The sequence below is a fragment of the Procambarus clarkii genome, chromosome 19 (assembly GCF_040958095.1).
Source record: "Procambarus clarkii isolate CNS0578487 chromosome 19, FALCON_Pclarkii_2.0, whole genome shotgun sequence".
Taxonomy (NCBI): Eukaryota; Metazoa; Arthropoda; class Malacostraca; order Decapoda; family Cambaridae; genus Procambarus; species Procambarus clarkii.
In genome coordinates, this window is record NC_091168.1 from 25,710,226 (window position 1) to 25,731,209 (window position 20,984).

Below are 20,984 nucleotides of genomic sequence, written 5' to 3' on the forward strand. Positions count from 1 at the left end.
AGTGTTGTAAAAAGGCATTACACTTGGACTTCTCTCCAAGGAGTGCCGGACCAACCGGGATGTGGTGGGTATGTAGGCCTGCGGGCCGCTCCAAGCAACAGCCTAGTGGACCAAACTCTCACAAGTCAAGCCGGACTTGGGGAGTAGAACAATTCCCAGAACCCCATCAAGCAGGTTCTGTATGATGAACTTCAACTTGCAGCCTTGGCAAAACCCTATTACAGTAAAGAACTAATAATCAAACAGGATAATAATGGTTCATGTGGATTTTTTTACTGGTTTAAATTACAAACAATATAATTAAGTTTTGACCATTTATATTCATAATAAGGTTCATTAAAAATCTAATTATTTGATTGACTAATACTGCAAGTTATGATGAGTCAATTTTCAACCTCCATGTCTTCCAGTTCTTTACCAATGAGTGTATGAATAATTTTGTGATAGACCTGACTGACTGGAGAGCTGGCAAATTTATCAAGGTAACTCAATCCTTCCTCAGTACAGTGGGCAAGATTTGGGTCAATGGGCACTCGACCCAGAAAGGGAACTTTGGCCCTGACAGCCAACTGTTCACCACCTCCTGTAGCTAGGATGTTGCTGCACTCCTGAAATTCAAAGTTCCATATTAAATGTAAATATGCAACTGCTTATCTTCATGCAAATGTGTGTATACTGTATGGGTACAGTGAAATTTCCTTAAAAACTTTTCATTAAATTTAAAACCCCAAAAATGTAAGTTTTTCTTTTTATGTAGGCTCTAGTTATACTCTATCATTATTTTATTTAGTATACTAAAGATAAAATGATAGATTATAACTAAAGATAATAATAAGGGTAAGTAAATCTTCCAAGTAGCTTTATAAAATCAGGATCAAATGTGTTGGGCAGATCAGCCACTTCCTGGAATGGACTATTACCCTAAGGAATATATTTTTTAGCAGTGTTAAATTAATGAACTGGAGAAACACACACAAGCTGGTGCAGAGCAAGTATTGCAAGAATGTACTTCATGGGATGTGCAATCTAAGTTCTTGAGTAAGAACTAAAGAGTTACTGTTACTGGCCAGAGACCCAAGTCAAGCTGATCCTGTGACTTAAAAACATTTTAATTAGAGAAGTGGTAGCTTTCCAAGATTGGAGAGCAGTATTCCAGGCAAGGACAAATACAGTACTGTATTTCTTTTGTACCTGTAGAACTTCACATATGGTTATACAGCATATTTCATACATATATGGGGAACATGTCTGAACATAACGGAAATGTTTCTTCATTGTGGTTATTTTAGGGCTCAGTACTGGTAGGTGGCAGGCTAGGACTCTGCGTGACCCAGGTGGCCATCAGTTTACAACTGGTTGATACCTGGTTGATGGGGTTCTGGGAGTTCTTCTACTCCCCAAGCCCGGCCCGAGGCCAGGCTTGACTTGTGAGAGTTTGGTCCACTAGGCTGTTGCTTGGAGTGGCCCGCAGGCCCACATACCCACCACAGCCCAGTTGGTCCGGCACTCCTTGGCGGAAACTGTCTAGTTTCCTCTTGAAGATGTCCACGGTTGTTCCGGCAATATTTCTTATGCTTGCTGGGAGGGTGTTGAACAACCGTGGACCTCTGATGTTTATACAGTGTTCTCTGATTGTGCCTATGGCACCCCTGCTCTTCACTGGTTCTATTCTGCATTTTTCTTCCATATCGTTCACTCCAGTACGTTGTTATTTTACTGTGTAGATCTGGTACTTGGCCCTCCAGTATCTTCCAGGTGTATATTATTTGATACCTCTCTCGTCTTCTTTCTAGTGAGTACATTTGGAGGGCTTTGAGACGATCCCAATAATTTAGGTGCTTTATCGCGTCTATGCGTGCCGTATATGTTCTCTGTATTCCCTGGGGTGCTGTATTTGGTACAACGTATAGGGTTCTTTGCTTTCGACAATGATCACTTGCCTTGTTGTCCTTACAACCACAGGACCAAGGCAAGACTGGTGCAAAGGCATACATCCTGATGGCAGGGCAAAATACTAGTGAAAAGGTATGTTGCCTAATAGGCAAAATTACCACCAGGCAAACCAGGCTTGAGAAGCAAAACCCTAGAAACTATTTACAGGTAAAATGAGATGCTCCCAAGAGCATATACAACTTATTAGATAAATAGGTCTCATTGGCAATATCTTAGCTTATGCTTCAAGAAACCTTTATTGAATAATTTGGACAGCTTGCCAAACAAACATTTGTGGCAAATATATTTATCAATGAACATTAAGGGAATATAATGTAACTCGTTTTCATGGAGGTGAGGAAGGAAGTTGGGGGGGGAGAGAAGAGGTCTAGTTCACTGTTCTTTGGTAAATGCTTCCCTTCCATGAGAGAAGCATGAGATCTATCCACATGGGCAACCCATGATGGTGTTGCCCTGTGGATAGATCAGAGTATCCAGTCTGGGCCATGAAGGGGGTCTCAGCACTGGCACAACCAAATGTTTGGATCAATTTCTGCCCCTGTTGAAAAGGGAAAGCTCCACTAGAGCTGAGGCACCATGTTTGTATTAGCTCACACCTAATGCACTTTGCTGGGATGCTCTAGGACGCAGGTTCGAATCCTCGTCACGGCCCTTGTGGATTTGTTCATTTGATGCATCACGCAATTGTGATTTCTGTGAGTAATGAAGTGAGGGAGAACAGCCTTTTGACATAGCTCGAGTGCATTGGGGGAGTTGTGTAAAACCCTGGTTTGTGCCTCGGAGAGGCTGCAGGATCCAGTAAGTTCAGTAGAACTTCGGTTTCAACTCCTTTTGACCATGTCGTAGCTCAGTCAATTAAGGCAGCATCTGGGATGCTCTCGGACGCAGGTTCGAATCCTCGTCACGGCCCTTGTGGATTTGTTCATTAGAGGTGTTACTGTTTGGAAGGGGAGTCCCTTCCATTATAACATCAGGCAGTGAAAATTTGTCTGGAGTGCACTCTCTGGCACGTTTTGCCTGCATACCACTAGGTCCTGGTTGTGGCTCGCTGCTTGATTTTCTTACTTTTCTCACAAGGAAACATTCCATTGAAGATTGTTTTTCCCCTTCTTCGCAACACTTGTTGGTAGTGAGGCATCACATTGTCGTTAAAAAGATCAATGCAACGGCCTACTACAGCTCTTATCTGGGCGATTCTTTTCAGCAAAACTTTGCAGTCCTTCCCATACTGCACACATTTTCTTAATTACTGAGGAAGGGACATTCTCTACTGCCTCCTCTTCCTCCCCTGAAGATTTGTTGTACTGCATAGCTAGTTCAACAACACGAATACCATTTTCATGCTTGCGAATGATGTTTTTCCTCTATGGTCATTCTCACATGTGATTTCTTGCCTTGAACCTTACCACTGACTTTCTTGGGACCCATGGCGAGATATATAACAACAACTTTTATGCTCAAATGGTCAAAAATCCGACAAAAAACTGTAGATTCTTGTGAAGAATTCAGGTGGGATAGTCACTGGGCGTGAGGCACTGGTAAACTGACGCGCAATCGCCGTGCCACCACGCGCTAGGTCAGCCGTACGCGTATCAACAAACTAGGATCCCGATGCAAAGTTTGTATCCCAATTGAAATTTTCCAAACAAATCGGGCTCGTAATCTCGAAAAGTTTGTAAACAGGGACTTCGTAACTCGAGGTACCACTGTACCTCATGTTAATTGAATTTTTAAAATGTAAACATCTAGTCTTTCAGGTTCACAAACAGGCATTTGCATATAATACTATATACACTAATCTGCCAGATATAATACAAGAAAGTATAACATACTTACAGAGCAGGTAGGACAAACAAAGCCAGACATATTCTCAATGATGCCAAGTATGTTGATTCCTGTTCGTCTACAGAATGTCAATTCTCTTGCTACATCATCAACTGCTACCATCTGTGGTGTTGTAACTAAGACAGCTCCAAGTACAGATGCACTTCTGCAACAACATAAAACAGATTTATCAGTATACAGTATATTGAATGTGCGTATTAATAGAACAACCACTTGAACTGCAAATATATTTAAAAAATGTCCATAATAATTATACTGAATATGCACAATAATACAATTCAGTTTTTAATTATCAAAAAATATATATTCTCTGCATCATAAGATTCCAGTGTTGAATATAATTATAATAATTCATTGTGTTAGAGGACTGGCAGCCAGTGTGTATTCATGTACATTAGGCTTGTATCAAGGTCACTGATAACTAAGTATTAAGCACACCAGACACAATTCTTTATGTTATTTCTCATTGCTAACAATTTTCCTTGTCCACTTTGAGTAAATGATCACCAGCATGTTAGGCAAGTAAATAATAATTTGCTGAAATATCAAATTTCTTTTCTATACTGCAACACACCCACCAAAAGAAAGGTGATTATGCTCAGAATGCGTATCTAAGGAAATATGCATTCAAGGATAATGAGCTGAAAAAACAAACAAGTACAGTACAGGGAAACCAAAGAGCAGGCAGGGGAAGAGATGAGTGTATGGTGGGTTATATAAGAAGAATACATCAAAGTGTTAAACATTGTAAGACAACAATCAATTATACTGGATTTAATATAATTCTGAAAACTGGTACAAGACTTTCCTCTTATTTTATTAATTTATTATGGCAGGGTTCTTACCTTATATTTTCCATGACAGAAATATGCTCATCAGAAGTGCCAGGAGGAGTGTCAATGATCAAGTAGTCAACGTCCCACAAAATGCTTGTTAGTAACTGCTTAACCATGGCTACGAAAGTCAAAGCAAACATCATAAACAAAACAACTGATGCACATAATGTTTACCCTATACTTTGTAATCATAAGTAGATGCTCTACATCACTACGCATCAGACTAGTGAAAGGCATCAGCCCACAGAACAGGCTAAATTTTGAAAATAACATACCCAGTCATTCACTATATCTTATATGTTCAATCCCCGACAATCTAAGTGGTTGGACACCATTCCTTCCACCTGTCCCATCCAAAATCCTTATCCTGATCCTTTCCAAGTGCTATACAGTATAGTCACAATTGCTTGGCACTTTCTCCTGATAATTGCCTACCTATACCTTGTACATGAAACATCATCGTGGAAATTAAAGATAAACCCTGCAAGTAATTTGAGAAGTAAAGTTTGTCCAGAATTAAGTACCTCAGCTCATTTGAAAAGAAATGAGAGGTAATATAATAATACAGTATACTATAATATACTAATATGAAATTAGTATATTTCAGATCTTAAATAGAAATGTATGATTAGATAAATGTACTCTATTCATTTATTAATTGTACAGTATTTTTATATTTTTGGAACTTAAGCATTATATCCAGAATGTCAGGTATTCATTAACTCCTGGACTCGACCCCTCTGAATACATACAGTCTGACTGGTATTCTAAAGGAAACGGAAAACACAAACCAGATAAGATAACCCTGAAACAACATCTGGGCAAAGTAAACAGGTAAGGAAAAGCAAGCTGGGTAGTGTGAATATAATTTTAAAGCTACCCCCCAATTTATATAGAAGAGGAGACTGGTCCTTATAGGTGTAACTGCATTGTAGGTGGTACCAGGCATGTAAGTGAGGCAGGCAGGCAGACTGAAACCTTGGGTTACCTGATCTCCTACCTAGTCCCTATGCTTCCATCACCTCGGGTTACCTGATCCACTGCCCAGTCCCTATGCTTCCATCACCTCTTTGAGCATACCAGATTCTGGTCCTTGTGTTCTGTAGGACTGGTATCATTCTGGATGTCTCTGTGATACCAGAGCCAGTGCACCGGCAATGTACTGAGGGGTGAGCTCCAAAACATCGTATACAGTACAACCTTTGGTTTAGAAACAACCTTATGTTCAATAAACAAAACAGAAAAAACAAACATGTCAGAGAATGTACTGTAATTAGTATTTAACTACTGCACTATTAATCATGTCTGGCACATCTGAAGAAGCCAAAACTTTAGATGAGAATATTTAAAAGACATCCATTGCTAAACATACCTCAGGGTAGATATGATGACTCACTCATACGTTCTATTCTCTGAGCACACTCATTCTCCTCAACCATTTACTCATCTTTTACATGCCCCATTTGACGGCCAAAACAGTATATGGAATTCTTGAGCTTGAAATGTCTAATGTGATATTAAGTTGAAGCTGCCAAACATGGTTGCAAAGTTCATAAAAAAGCACTAGGTAATAAAGAAAACATTCTTATTTTTACCATTCTTCTTTGGACCCCTCCAGATGACAGCATCATTCTTGGATTCCAGAAAGAATGCAATAGATATAACACTTAATCTCTTTTCTTCATCAACAAAAACTGGAACCCATTTCCTGCAATACAGAGAAACAAAATTACTATTATTGTACTGTAAACAGTGTTTTACAAAACATGCATATCAACCACATAGTATGCATAATAAAGTGACTTCTAAACTCCAACACTAATCTTTTAGTTTATGTCATCAGTTTTACTGAAGCTAAATTCATGATGCCACATGACAACAGTATCAGGTGCAAAAATCAAACATTAAATCTAATGAAATGCCATTTTCAAATGGCCCTCTTAGTAGCTCCCCTTAGCTATAAGTACTGGAGCTGCCAAAACCTTAGGGAATTGTTCCAGGCCTCTGAGACCCATTGGGCCTACAAGGGAGCCATGACCAGAATCTGACTATCTCTATGAGGTGAGGGAGGAACTTGAGAGATCGACCCAAAACCGAGAAAAATGCAGAAAGAAAAAGCACATCAAAAGAAACAACTGCTTGAAGGCTTGCTTTGTAATAATGTATTCTGAAAGGCTGCATCTAGGACAAGTCCACAGGCAAATATTAGTGCAACTAAACTGATCTGCCACTTCTACTTTTTTAAATTTCAGAGTGGCCTTCTTTTCTATAACATACCATTTCTCTCATGTGAAAATCAAGGAATTTAAGATCATAGTATTTCCTATTGTCAATTGAAAGTTTACATAGTTCAAGGTGGAGAAATCTGCAATTTGATCCAAAATTACATACAGTACTGCCTTCTTTAGTATATTCCAGGATTTGGGGATGTGAAGCTGCATGTTGTACCTATGGTTTCATATCTGCATATTCTCTTACTTATATTTGACTTTTTTAATTTGTGGCATTTTTGATGATGTCTACTTCAGTGCTTTTTTTTCCCTAGGGATATATCTGCACGGGCCCTAAGCCTCTGGCTGGCCCACTAAGTGTTGCTTGTTTCTGTTTTACTTGGGCGGAGTATGAGCATTTATGACTCGTATGGTCGCTTCAGTAAGATTTTGCCATATGTGTTTAACAACTTCTGCTCTGTTGAATCTAAGTTGAAATCTTAATGGGTTTGTAACTGTGCACTGTGTCAGATAATGTTCCAGTGGTCTCTCGGGCATTTCTCCAACTTCAGTGCTGGTATTTGCAACCTGATCTTTGGTGCCATTTGTGCTTTCCCTGCTCCCATTGTAGCTCTCATTATTAATATTGTAATATAGCTTCTCAACATTAATGTTATTATTTACCTCAACACTCTAGCTTCCTCTACTATCATCGTCACTCTAGAAGCTGCTAGCTCCTGCAGTTTGTTTTGTATTAGGCGTTATTTGATCCCAGTCTGCATACATGCATGCATGGTAATTACATGTGCAACCACCACTATATTGCTCACCAGGTCACCTAGGGTCATCACCCACTGACCATCCATTCACAAGTGAAATGAACAGAAACCCTCCTCATGGAAATGGAATAAGATAGACATAGGAAGCTACATGTACTTAGCAGCCCACCAGAAATAATGGAAATTTCATTATATTTGTAGCAACTGCATAAGAATGCTGTAGCAGCTACAGTACTTCCACATCCACAGGAATAACAGGAACTATAAGTGACCTCCACACATTTCCCAGGATCAAGCAGTTTCCCATCAACCAATGAGCAGCATTTATCCAAACCCAGGACAGGGGATATAAGACCACCTGACCAGAGCATCAAAATCATTCTCACGCTGGAGCAGCCAGTAGCAACATCACCTCTTATCAGCCTCGGTTCCTGCCACATCACCAGACAGACTCGCCACGATCTGCCTCAACCTAGCCGTCTCCCCAAATGAACTTGGCTACACATCATCCATGACCAGTCTTGGTTCCCACTGCCCCACCACATGTCTTCACCGTGATCTGCCTCAATCTAGCCATCCAACCGAACAGACTTGGCCACACCCCTTGGAACACGAACAAGGGGACACAGGTGGAAACTTAGTACCCAGATGAGCCACAGAGACGTTAGAAAGAATTTTTTCAGTGTCAGGGTAGTTAACAAATGGAATGCATTAAGTAGTGTTGTGGTGGAGGCAGACTCCATACACAGTTTCAAATGTAGATATGATAGAGCCCAATAGGCTCAGGAATCTGTACACCAGTTGATTGACAGTTGAGAGGCGGGACCAAAGAGCCAGCGCTCAACCCCCGCAAACACAACTAGGTGAGTACAACTAGGTGAGTACACCACCAGCCATGACTAGCCTTGGTTCCCGCTGTCTCATCATACAGCCACCAACCGTGACCAGACTCTGCCATGATCTGCACTCTATAGTCTCACCATATGGCTCACCCTGTCACAATTCTGTTGTACCACAACCACCACTACTGTAACCATTATAATATACAGTACATATATCTATTTACCATATTGTGTTTACTGTTCCTTCTCTCAGGGTACCTAAAAGAGTTTAGACAACTTCATTATGTTGTCAGATAATCTACCTGTTGACTACCTGTTGAAGATTCCGGGGGTTAATGTCCCTGCAGCACGGTCTCTAACTAGGTGTCCTGGTTGCTGGTCTGCTTGCAGCTTGACGTATGAGTCACAGCCTGGTTGATCAGGTATCCTTTGAAGGTGCTTGTAGAGTTCACTTTTAAACACTGCGAGAGGTCAGCCTGTTATGTTCTGAATATGTGGGATATTCAGTACATAGTACAGTACATATTCAACACTTGATTTCTGGGAGGTGATTTGTTAACTATATTTTGTCATGCACAACACAAACAAGGAGCAATGGTTTCAAGCTCAACAAGCCACAATGTAGGGCTGAAAACAGGAGATGCTTTTTTCACCCACAGGATTATAAACCCATGGTACTGCATATCCACCAAAGCCGTAAATGGCAAAACTGTTGAATTTTAAAATCCAGCTTGTAAAAATTATCAGGACAAACGAGGGGACTTTTGACAGGCTTCCTGTTCTCGTCGAGGCCACTAGAGTGGTGGAGTGGTATGTAGAGTGGTGGTAGCCCTCAAATAAATTCAAGTAAATTCAAATAGTACTTTTAAATAGCTGAGCAGACTAACCACTTCTAGTACTTGACTAAGAATACAACATAAAATAACAGTACAGCATAGTTCTGTAGCCATACTACTTACCCTTCAGGGGTAGTGAGAACATCCATACCCTCAATTCCCATCATGCGTGGAATTGAGGGACCACAAAGGTCAATGTCTAACACACCAACACGGTGACCAGCTGCTCGGAGACTAAGTGCAAGCTGTACAGTTGCAGTGCTTTTGCCTACACCACCTTTTCCAGACAACACTAGCATGGTGTGACCCACTCCTGCCAGAATAGGTTCTGCTGAAAAAGACAATGTTCCAAAATCATGTTAGGCTAATTATTGTACCCTACATGGATAATGTTATCTTTTTCTGTCTCATTTTACGCAGTAGCAATCTAGGTTTTTCCTATTTATTTGACCACATGAATCTACATATTTGTATTGAAAATTATATTTGATTTATATGTTACTGCAAAGACAAATTTGCCTACTCAATCTTGGAGAAGGAAAAATATATCATAAATTGAGCTCTGCAAAAAAAATTCTTAAATGACTGGAGATCAAATATATCTAGGGAGATAGACGAAAAAAGTCGCTGATTTATGGACATTAGATGTAAGTTATTGTTATTCAAGTCAGATTTTAAAAATTGTAATACTGTATTACTTTCACGAAAATATCACTTTCGCGCTATCTGAACGCGCCGGCGCGTCCGGTTCCGTCTAACGTAAACGCATAGTGGACATAAAGTTATGTCAACTTTTAAAATATTTGTATAAAATTCAATTTTTATCCGATTTACTTTGGGTTTGTTTTAAACTGCGCGCTATGAGGCTCTCTTTCTCACCACTAGGCTGCATGGTACAATAAGTTCATGAAAGGTGTGGATAACTTCGATCAAATGGTATTTTGTCCCAAACGGGTTGCAGGTGGGTGACTTTAGCCGTTTATACTGGTAATGCTTCCCCCATATCATGTATTATATGCATATGTCTGTTTAGGGAATTTTATTCCGATCAATATACAACCAAAAATAACTGTGTGCAACAAGTATAAACTTGACAAACATAACAAAAGTAAAAACATTTCGTGTGTGTTTGACGCTCACTGATATGTTCCAGCGTTGTTTTATATTTGGCGCTATTCTAACTTATGCTTTGTTGATATTTTTTACCTATGGGCACATAGAACATTCTATTGCGAACACATTGACACAAAAATGAATGACGTACATAGAAAATTAATGTCATGAGAGTGAAATAAGTATAAACTTTCAAAGCGCCGTGCGTCGTCCCGTCACCGATACCGGGTAACAATTTCACCACTTCCCACACTCTTGCGGGCGGGCCGCAATCATTATTCTACGCTTATATTCATATCACCGTGTTGGGAATTTCATTGCGAGTCCATTGATACCAAAATTAACGCTGTAGAACAAGTGTGGAGGTGATTACAATCCCAAGAGTAAAAACATTTTGTTGCTGATGGGCGCTCACGGCGAGTCATCTTCGTAGTTATTTATTTGGTGCTGGTATCCCTATACGTTTCGTGACTTTTTTTACTGATGTTCTTCTAGAGAATTTTATTGCGAACACGTTGGTACCAAAATGAAATACGTAGCATGAGAACTAAGGTCAGAAAAGTAAAAAGAGTATACACATTTTTGTTTTTACGCTTAAGCGATAAAAACGCAGCGCGCACATTCGGTTGGCTGAGTGACCTTTGCGGAGAGCGCGAAAGTGATATTAATTTCATGAAACCAAAATATGTAGGTGTCCAGATTTTAAGGGACTGCTCCCAGTGACTGGACACCATGGTGCTGGTACTGAAGCAGCAAGATATACAGGTACTGTATTACTCATTTGTAAGGATATCTCTACAACATAATATATGTTGGTCTATATTGTACTCACCTTCATTTTAATACTAGTTTACTAGACAACACTCTTATAACAATATCCCTCACTCCCAGATGTTCGGGTCTCCTAGAGGTACAGACAATGGTACAGTAATATGTACCCAAATGCTCAGTTACTCACTTCCTTGGAACCACATAATGTTAAGATCAGATATTATTGGACATAGAATCAGTGTCAGTAATCATTAGTGGTTTTCCATATTCTTTGATGAAAATTGTAGTTTCTACACTCCTACACTTTGATGGTGTTGAGGGGGGAACTGGGAGGCTGTCTGGCCCATTTTGCAAGAACTTGCATATAGGGCATAAAAATACATTTCAAAACTATCAAACCAACAACACTACTATATAGCTGACTGAAGAAGAAAAGGACCTAGACTCAGAATCCACTAGTTATTGAAAGTTGTGCAACAAGTGGGAGTTGCAGTACGAAAAGCCAACCAAGCCTTAAGAATAGTCAAATGAACCTTTGACTTCAAGGAAAAGAAAGTAATTATTCAACTGTACAAATCTCTGTTGCACCCCAATATGGACTACTGTATCCAAGTATGAAGACATCATCTTCAGAAGGATATATCTGCCTTGGAAAAGGTACAATGCAGAGTGCCATAATTAATCCCAAAACTAAATCTACTATCATACCAAGAACGGTTGAAGGCCACCGGACTCGCAACACTGCAAACCAGACATGACAGATCTCATAGAAACTTTTAAAATAATGAAAAAATTTGAGGATATTAATCCAGAACAACAACTTCAAGCTCAACAAGCCACAATATAGGACAAAAAATAGATTATTTTTTACCCATAGGGTTATAAACCCTTGAAACTGCCCACCCATTTAAGCCATAAATGCCAAGACAATACTGTAGTTCAAAATTCAGTTGGAAAAATTTTTCAGGAAAATTGGGGGTATCTTTAACAAACCACTGGCTTCTTGTCCCCATTGTGGACATTAGATAGATAATGGCCATCAGGTAAATTCAGGTTAATAATAATAATAATAATAAAATTTATTCAGGTAAAAGTACATACAAAATGAGTTACAAACAGAATGTTGGATTTCTTGATAGAACTAGTATATGCAATGCTTAAAGCCACTAATATGCACAGCATTTCAGGCAAGAAGTGGAAAAACTTAAAAACTAAAACTTAAAAATAATTATCAAAAGCATGAATTGACCTAAGATAAGAAAAAAATAACAACAATAATTACAAGTTGAATGGAACAGCAGAAATTGCAACAGAACAGCACCAGTAATTTTAGCTAAATAAACTGATGGACTACAATTTTCTTTAAGTTCATTCATGGCAGATATCATCAGTTTTACAAGTTAGTCATTAATCCTTAAAGTTTGAGAATAGCAAGACATAGGTTGACAATTAGGAGGTAAGGTAGGATACATAGAGTTGATAAGGTGGTACTTAGTTTTTTCTTAAACTGGTTGAGAAAGGCAGTCTTTGATGTGATTGGATTGTTATACCCTTCTAGATCATTTAATTTTTGTGCAATTCTGAGTATCTTCCTTGTGTTAAAGATTTGCAATAGCTATGCCTACTGGAATTGCCTCAGGCTTACCTACCCCCCCTATCTTTAGGCAGTGGCTTTAGGCATTGTATGTACTAGCTCTATCTATAAAGCCAACAAACATTGTAAAATCTCTTTATGTATGTACCTTTACCTAAATAAAAATTATTATTATTATTATTATTATCTTGGAATATCCTCCACTTTGCCTATCAAATTTTCCATTTCCTCGGTGTTTTGCTAATCAGTCTTACCCTCTAATTTTGCAAGGTTTCTTATAATGAGATTGTTTTTCAGAGTTTCTCTCTCCAATCCTTTTGAATCTCTCTCCAGAGCCTCTGAACCAGTTCTCTCAACCCTGCCTACATTACCAGTGTTTTCCTTGAATATCTGCTTACCATCCGGATCCTCTTATAAGCATACCCTGTACAAACGAGTGGTCAACATGAGGATTGCACTCAAATATGAAGTAGATGAAGCTATCTCTAACCACAACTTCAAGGACAGATGCAACAAATAACTCTTTTTAATTAAAAGTCACTGTCATTGGTAAGAGTGAGGTCACACCGATGATGTAATGGTGTGGTTTTGTGAGACAACCTCTAGCTTTATCTTAAGATACACTCCCCGATTTCTCTATATGTTGTAGGATAAACATACCTGCAGCTGCTGTCATTGTGGTGGGGGCGAGTGTGGGAAACCACCTAAAGCATCAATAAACACACACACACAGGCTGCCTAGTGTTATTGTTGTTGGGTTAGGGGCAGCTACAGCACAGGGCCGCATGTACCCCGCTCAGCCTGGTTACGTCACATTGAACACTAAGACGATTATCCAACGGATTATTTTATTTTATTTTATTTATATATATACAAGAGTTTTTACATTCTTGTAACGCCCCTAGCATGCATATTGTTTCGGGCAGATCTTTAATCCTAATTTTACCCCGGGATACCCACCAAATCGTTTATCAAGGTACTCATTCTCCTTATCATGGAAAGCTAAACTCTTAGACTTGCCAACAAAAAACTTTCTATGCCAACATGTCAAGGGGCCCACAAGAATGAGGGGGAACGATGAACCAGCCAGACTTGATCTAGTATTCACCCTGAACGAGTCAGAAATATGGGAAGTCAAATTAGAACTCCCCCATAAGCATTAGTGTTATAATTTATATATATATATATATATATATATATATATATATATATATATATATATAGATATATATATATATATATATATATATATATATATATATATATATATATATATATATATATATATATATATATATATATATATATATATATATATATGCGAACAAGCCTGAATGGTCCCCAGGACAATATGCAACTGAAAACTAGTTATATATATATATATATATATATATATATATATATATATATATATATATATATATATATATATAAAATGTGTGTGTACTCACCTAACTGTGCTTGCAGGGGTTGAGCTCTGGCTCTTTGGTCCCGCCTCTCAACTGTCAATCAACAGGTGTACAGGTTCTTGAGCCTATTGGGCTCTATCATATCTACACTTGAAACTGTGTATGGAGTCAGCCTCCACCACATTGCTTCCTAATGCATTCCATTTGTCAACCACTCTGACACTAAAAAAGTTCTTTCTAATATCTCTGTGGCTCATTTGGGCACTCAGTTTCCACCTGTGTCCCCTAGTGCGTGTGCCCCTTGTATTAAACATCCTGTCTTTATCTACCCTGTCGATTCCCTTGAGAATCTTGAATGTGGTGATCATGTCCCCCCTAACTCTTCTGTCTTCCAATGAAGTGAGGTTTAATTCCCGTAGTCTCTCCTCGTAGCTCATACCTCTCAGCTCGGGTACTAGTCTGGTGGCAAACCTTTGAACCTTTTCCAGTTTAGTCTTATGCTTGACTAGATATGGACTCCATGCTGGAGCCGCATACTCCAGGATTGGTCTGACATATGTGGTATATAATGTTACACAAGTTTCTAAAGGCCGTTCTTATGTTAGCCAACCTGGCATATGCCGCTGATGTTATCCTCTTGATATGAGCTTCAGGGGACAGGTCTGGCGTGATGTCAACCCCCTCTCTCTCTCTGTATTCACCTAGTTGTGTTTGCAGGGGTTGAGCTCTGCTCAACCCCCGCGCGTGTGTGTGTGTGTGTGTTATTGAATTTGACCGAAAGGGTAAGATTAATAATTCTAACACAAATCTTCTCAATATTTCTTATATACTTCTTCATTGTCGAAGGTAATTGATAAATTAACTTACCAAAATTCATTCTTTATTCCTGGCCTGAACATGTTTCGTAATGCTTATTACATTTTCAAAGACTTAGTTTACACATATTGTTGTTGTTTTAGATTGAGCTACTCAGAACGAAGTGTCCATGTAGCACGGGCTATGGTGAGCCCGTAAGTTTTCACATAAAATACATTCATACGTAAAAATTTCTTGTATGTATGTACCTTACCTAAATAAACATTTATTTATTTTATTTTACTTATACTCGTTTTGGGTGAGGTGATATGGCACAAAAGTTTTGGGTGAGGTGACAAATCTACAATAGAACACGAAACAATGGGCATGAGAACATTATTATGGAAGTAACTGCAGAAGGCCTATTGACCCATACATCCTCTTGCTGCTTCCATGTTGGTTCAGGGTCTAGAAGTGGGTAGAATATAGGTTTGCATTAATTGGCTGTTGATTGCTGGTGTTGACTTTTTGATGTGTAGTGCCTCGCTGATGTCGAATCTCCTGCTATCGCTGTATTTATCGATGATTTTTGTATTGCTTGTTAAGATTTCTCTGGTGATGGTCTGGTTGTGAGAAGAGATTATATGTTCCTTGATGGAGTCCTGTTGTTTGTGCATAGTTAATTGCCCAAAAAGAGACGTTGTTGTCTTGCCTATATACCGAGTTCTTTGGGGCTTACAGTCCCCAAGCGGGCATGTGAAGGCATAGACGATGTTGGTTTCTTTCAGGGTGTTCTGTTTGGTGTCTGGGGAGTTTTTCATGAGTAGATTGGCCGTTTTTTTGGTTTTATAATAAATTATCAGTTGTATTTTCTGATTTTTGTCTGTAGGGATGACATTCCTATCAACAATATCTTTCAGGACCCTTTCCTCCGTTTTATGAGCCGTCGAAAAGAAGTTCCTGTAAAACAGTCTAATAGGGGGGGTACAAGTGTTGTGTTGGTTGACTCTTCAGAGGTTGCATGGCGTTTCACCTTTCTTTTTATGATGTCTTCAACGAAACCTTTTGAGAAGCCATTGTTGACTAGGACCTGCTTTACCCTACAGAGTTCCTCATCGACTTCTTTCCATCCTGAGCTGTGGCTGAGAGCATGGTCGACGTAAGCATTGACAACACTCCTCTTGTACCTGTCTGGGCAGTCACTATTGGCATTGAGGCACATTCCTATGTTTGTTTCCTTAGTGTAGACTGCAGTGTGAAAGCCTCCGCTCCTTTCCATGGCTGTTACATCCAGAAAGGGCAGCTTTCCATTATTCTCCATCTCGTAAGTGAAACTCAACACAGAATTCCGCTCAAATGCCTCCTTCAGCTGCTGCAGACATCTGGCATCAGGTACCTGTGTAAAAATGTTGTCAACATACCTGCAGTATATGGCGGGTCTCAAGTCCATGTCAACTAAGACCCTCTGCTCGATGGTGCCCATGTAGAAGTTCGCAAACAGGACACCTAGGGAAGAACCCATGGCGACCCCATCTACTTTATTATACATGTGCCCATCTAGGGTCAAGAAGAGTGCCTCTTTAGTGCAGGCTTGGAGTAGTTTCCTCAGTATTTTTTCTGGCATGTCAAGATGATTGTAAGCCGGGTCACGATACACTCTGTCTGCTATCATCCCGATTGTTTCATCCACAGGTACGTTGGGTAAATTAACTGTGAACAAAAGGTAATATAACTGATGAAGTTAATGATGACCACAAACAGGATAACTGGGTTAACAGTATTTTACAACCGCTTGTAACAATCCTAATTAATGTAATGACTGGTAACAACTGAGTGCTGCGGATGTGGGGGTCCAGCGTAGCCCCCCAACCCCCAGCTAGCAGCCCGGCCCCTAGGGTGGGAGCATGAGGGTACTGGTGCTAGGAGAGGAGAGGAGAGGAGTGCACCATACCACCTCCCCTCAGTCGTGAATCACCCACACTGTTGAACTTGCCACAGTTGTGTCATCCGCCTGACCCAACAGAACGGCGAGGGTAACAATGGGGTGAAAGCCCATAGATCCAAGTGCAGGTAAGGCTCACTGGAATTCCCTACATGTAGCCAGGCGGGTATCCTTACAGACGAACATGGGTCCCCGGACAGAACCAGCGCTGCACACTTTGATCAGAGGTCCCGGTCTGGGCAGTTGGTTCGCTTGGGTGACACACCCTTTGATAGGGTGTAGAGCACACTGGGTAGAGGGCTCGCATCATGTGATGCCTGTGGTGGGCCCGAACTGTGCAGTACCTGGAGCTGGATCTGTTCTATTATCTGCTGGTGGTTGAGCAAAAATTTATCAGAATTTTAGAAGTTCCTTGACCAATGTTTGGTTATTTCCAGGTTAATTTTCTGTTAATAATGTTATTGTTTGCTATTCTCCATTTTTAAAACTGGGTAGAATTAAGTGTCTGTCCAAGAAAGATAATATCTGGTAGAGTACTGGGTTTACTACATTATCAAGGATATTCTCTATCTTATGTATCTGCTCTGTTAATTCCTCAGCTGTTGCATCTGGTGGTGTGTATATATTAGAATAATAATTAGATTTATTTGTTTTATTTGATCCCAAATACTTCTACCACCTCATTTGTTAAGTTTAAAACTCTATGCATACAAGTTCCTCTTTAACATACAGAGAAACACTTCTGCATTTGACATATTTACTCGATCACATCTATAGAAAATTTTGGATCCAGATTTCACTATCCAAGTAATTTCTTGTAAGGTCTATGTGAATGCTTCAAATACTGTAATGAATTTGACTCTATTGGACCATTTATGAACCTAACTTCATTCCTCAATTTCAACTTTAGGCCTTATATGTTTGCAAATACAGTATAAAAGGTTTTCCATATTATGTGACACTTCTGTTAGGTTTTGAGAGTTCTTTTTCCTCCCCCATAATTATCCAGGGTTGTTGACTGGATAAAGATGGGGAGAAGTACTACTGCCAAAATTGGATAAATCATTTTGCAATGATTTGTTCAATTTTGGTATTAATACAGGAGTGTTGTGAAGTGAAATTTTCACAAATACTGAGGAGTTTCATAGTTTCTGTAGAACTAGAAAGAGAAATTGCATTTCGTCCTTATGGACAATGGCTGTATACCGATTTTCATTGAGAAGGGGGAAGTACGGGGAAATTACGGGGATTACGAATCCCCGTAATCCTGGACCGTCCCCGCGGTCCAGGATTGGGCCGCGGGGACGTTGAGTCCTGAAATCATCGCAAGGTAAGGTCTATCTCTTAACACATTATGCAGAACATGGAAGAATTCTGTACTGTGGCTAAATGAAAATACATTAGTCAATGTCAACAATTCATTTACCAGAAACTTTCTGGAAAGGTAGTATATTCATGCAACAAAAATACCGTACAGAATACAGTGCTAAATTTCAAATAAAAGCTTAAAAATTAATAACATATAATTATATATAAAAGTAAACATTAACAAATTAGAAATAATTTTGGATATATTAAATAATGACAAGCTTTATTGGAATTTCAAGCAGTAGTTTGCATGTTACAATATTTCCAAAAGCACTATTACATTGTAGGTTTTCCTACAGAAAAAACTTGATCAATGTATCTCTAGTGCACTTAGTTACATTGCTTGTTAAAACACTTTAGCATTCTGATGACGTTACAATGCATCATCTGTACAGTACTTTGACAGTAAATGTTCCGATGACTAAAGCATGTTATGCATCTCAAAATTCTCAAATCTATTTTCTTGTCTTAAAAAAATAAAAAAGATTAATACAAAAAATTATAAGCAAAAATAGCTTATCTGGGAACTAACAAAAGCATCAGGGACCTTTCAGAGGTCATCTCGGCCAACCACCCACCACTCAAGATGATAAGTGCTCTACTTGTGAATATTTTCACTGCTTTGCACAGTGAAAATTATAAAAGTTTTGATGTTTTCATTTTATAGCAACATAGACCGATTATATGCACATATTTCCATATTTTTTATTTTGATTTGTGTTGAAAAATAAATAAGGAATGTTGAAACATATACGAGGAATGTTAAAATTTTCATGAACATTTGTATATTTGGCACCATCACACACAATCTAATATCAACACACATTTTACCTCCATCTATATTCAAGCATATTCATTTGTGAACCTTTTGACACCAAAATTATAGTTATAACCCAAGACCTAATTGACCGGGACCTTGAGATGCCCAAAATGTTTATGGTACAGTACATGCTGGTGGGTCGGAACGTCAAACTGCTGATACTGTACAGTACAGTATTGATATTTTTGTGTCTATATTTTTTACCAATGCATGCAGCATATTATTTAAAAATTAATAAATTGTGATCAAGAAGAGCTGCAATGGTAAATTATTGCACAATATTACAAATGTATTGAACGCTGATTCCATTTTTTTATGTACTGTATTTTTTATACAACACAATCATTATATTGGTAAGGAAGTCTACCAACTGTGATAAATTACATGCGTTGTCCATAGGCTTTTGCCCTATAAGTAAAGTGTAATGGTTAAAAATATGCAATTAATACTAAGTAATAACAAGTCAAAATAATAATAGTAAAACAAAGTGATTGACACTAATAAAGATGATGATTATTATACTAATTGTGATAATACTATTTTGCCTAAATTTACCTGTCACAATTTCTAGTATGTTTATATAACAGTGACTATGGGGAAATGAGGTCTAATTCTTGATGCCTCTCATAATAGCCTTTTTTTTTTTTTTGTATCTGGAGCATTATTTAACTTTCCTGACATTCAAATTCTTTGTCATATCTGTCCTTGAAATTGTAGATGGCAGTGGCTTTCATAACTTCCACTTACAACATTCCTCTTATTGACCATCCACAAAGTATGAAAATTTTATTTTTTTTGTTTCATTGAATCATTTACATTTCTCACTTCCAAAGTTCTATGTATGCTAATTTAAAAAGGCATTTTTTGTACACCTTGTCTATTTTGAATTTTGTACGAAGTGATCGTATTCGCTCTGCTTCTTCTCTCCTTTAAGGCTGTGACATGGACTTCCCGTACTATGTCCTCATAGTTTAGTCCTCTTAATTCAGACAATAGCCGTATTGAAAACCGCAACACTTTTTTTAAGTTTAGGTTCACACTTTATAATGTGCAGATTTGATGTTGGTACTGTAGTGTGTACTCTAAAGTATGGTCTGGGGTAGTGGTTTGAATTGGTGGCAGGGAGTAATAGGAGGGTTACAGAGAAAGAGATCTTTACCCTACCAGTATAATACTGGTGGGGAAAAAAAAAAAAAAAAAAAAAAAAAAAAAAAAAAGATGTCAAAGGTGTATAAACAGTGAAACTATTTGCAACTGGTCACAATGCAACTAGAATAATATAAATCCATTCTAGGTGGTTAATTTGATTTCCATTATCAGGGTATAGGAAGCCTCTTACAGTAGTAATTTTTTAGAACTGAATTATAATTGTCTTATCTTTGGATTGAAAGGCAAGTTGGATCAATTCTTAGTAATGGTTGTTTTTTTAAGAATGCTTTCTAGATTGACTGACTTACACAAAGTTTCCTTCCATTCTCTTAAGAAAGATAGTACTGTATTTTCAATATGGTAGTTTTGACATGAAATGATGTTACCCAGATGTAGAATCTTCTGTATTCTATTGTGAATAGCATTTGAAAAAAGTGTCAATTTGGTTCATCTTGAACCATTATTAAGTAAATAGTCATCCCTTTTTCATGTCTTTTAATGTGTGGGTTAAGTCTATGTCTGAATTGAGTTTGCCCATCTATTGACCATTTTGTGAAGTTTATGAAGATACTAGTAATTTGGTATGGAAGTAATGCTCTGATTGATTCATATTTTTTTATAAATCTTAAATAAATTTGATGATGTGGTTTGAAATCATTCTCTCAATGTTGTTAATCTTAATTACAAAAAGGGTACCCCAGAATTTATAAACTTGAAAGCTA

General features: G+C 38.4%; 1 protein-coding gene across 5 annotated transcripts; it reads right to left on the minus strand.

Moving 5' to 3' along the window:
* Window positions 1-300: 300 nt before the first annotated feature.
* On the minus strand, window positions 301-13,581 carry Nubp2 (NUBP iron-sulfur cluster assembly factor 2). Of its 5 annotated transcripts, none has more exons than XM_045741354.2 (6): window positions 13,440-13,581; window positions 9,425-9,632; window positions 6,230-6,342; window positions 4,644-4,752; window positions 3,790-3,943; window positions 301-608 (listed from the first exon to the last, which is right to left on the minus strand). In XM_045741354.2, the coding sequence occupies exons 1-6, from the start codon at window positions 13,453-13,455 to the stop codon at window positions 384-386; spliced, it is 825 nt and encodes a 274-aa protein (XP_045597310.1). In that variant the 5' UTR covers window positions 13,456-13,581; the 3' UTR covers window positions 301-383. The 5 variants fall into 5 exon arrangements, with proteins under 5 accessions (XP_045597310.1, XP_045597312.1, XP_045597313.1 ...); XM_045741356.2 differs by having other exon boundaries at window positions 9,425-9,629; window positions 13,440-13,577; XM_045741357.2 differs by lacking the exon at window positions 13,440-13,581 and adding an exon at window positions 13,178-13,277.
* Between the last annotated feature and the right edge of the window lie 7,403 nt (window positions 13,582-20,984).

Bases quoted from the DNA above. Each gene is read 5' to 3' on its own strand.
- Nubp2 (XM_045741354.2), bottom strand. The intron at 4,753-6,229 runs GTAAAAATAAGA...TGACTTTCGTAG, and splicing joins GAGGGGTCCAAAGAAGAATG to CCATGGTTAAGCAGTTACTA. The intron at 609-3,789 runs GTAAGTATGTTA...TTTGAATTTCAG, and splicing joins TTGTTTGTCCTACCTGCTCT to GAGTGCAGCAACATCCTAGC.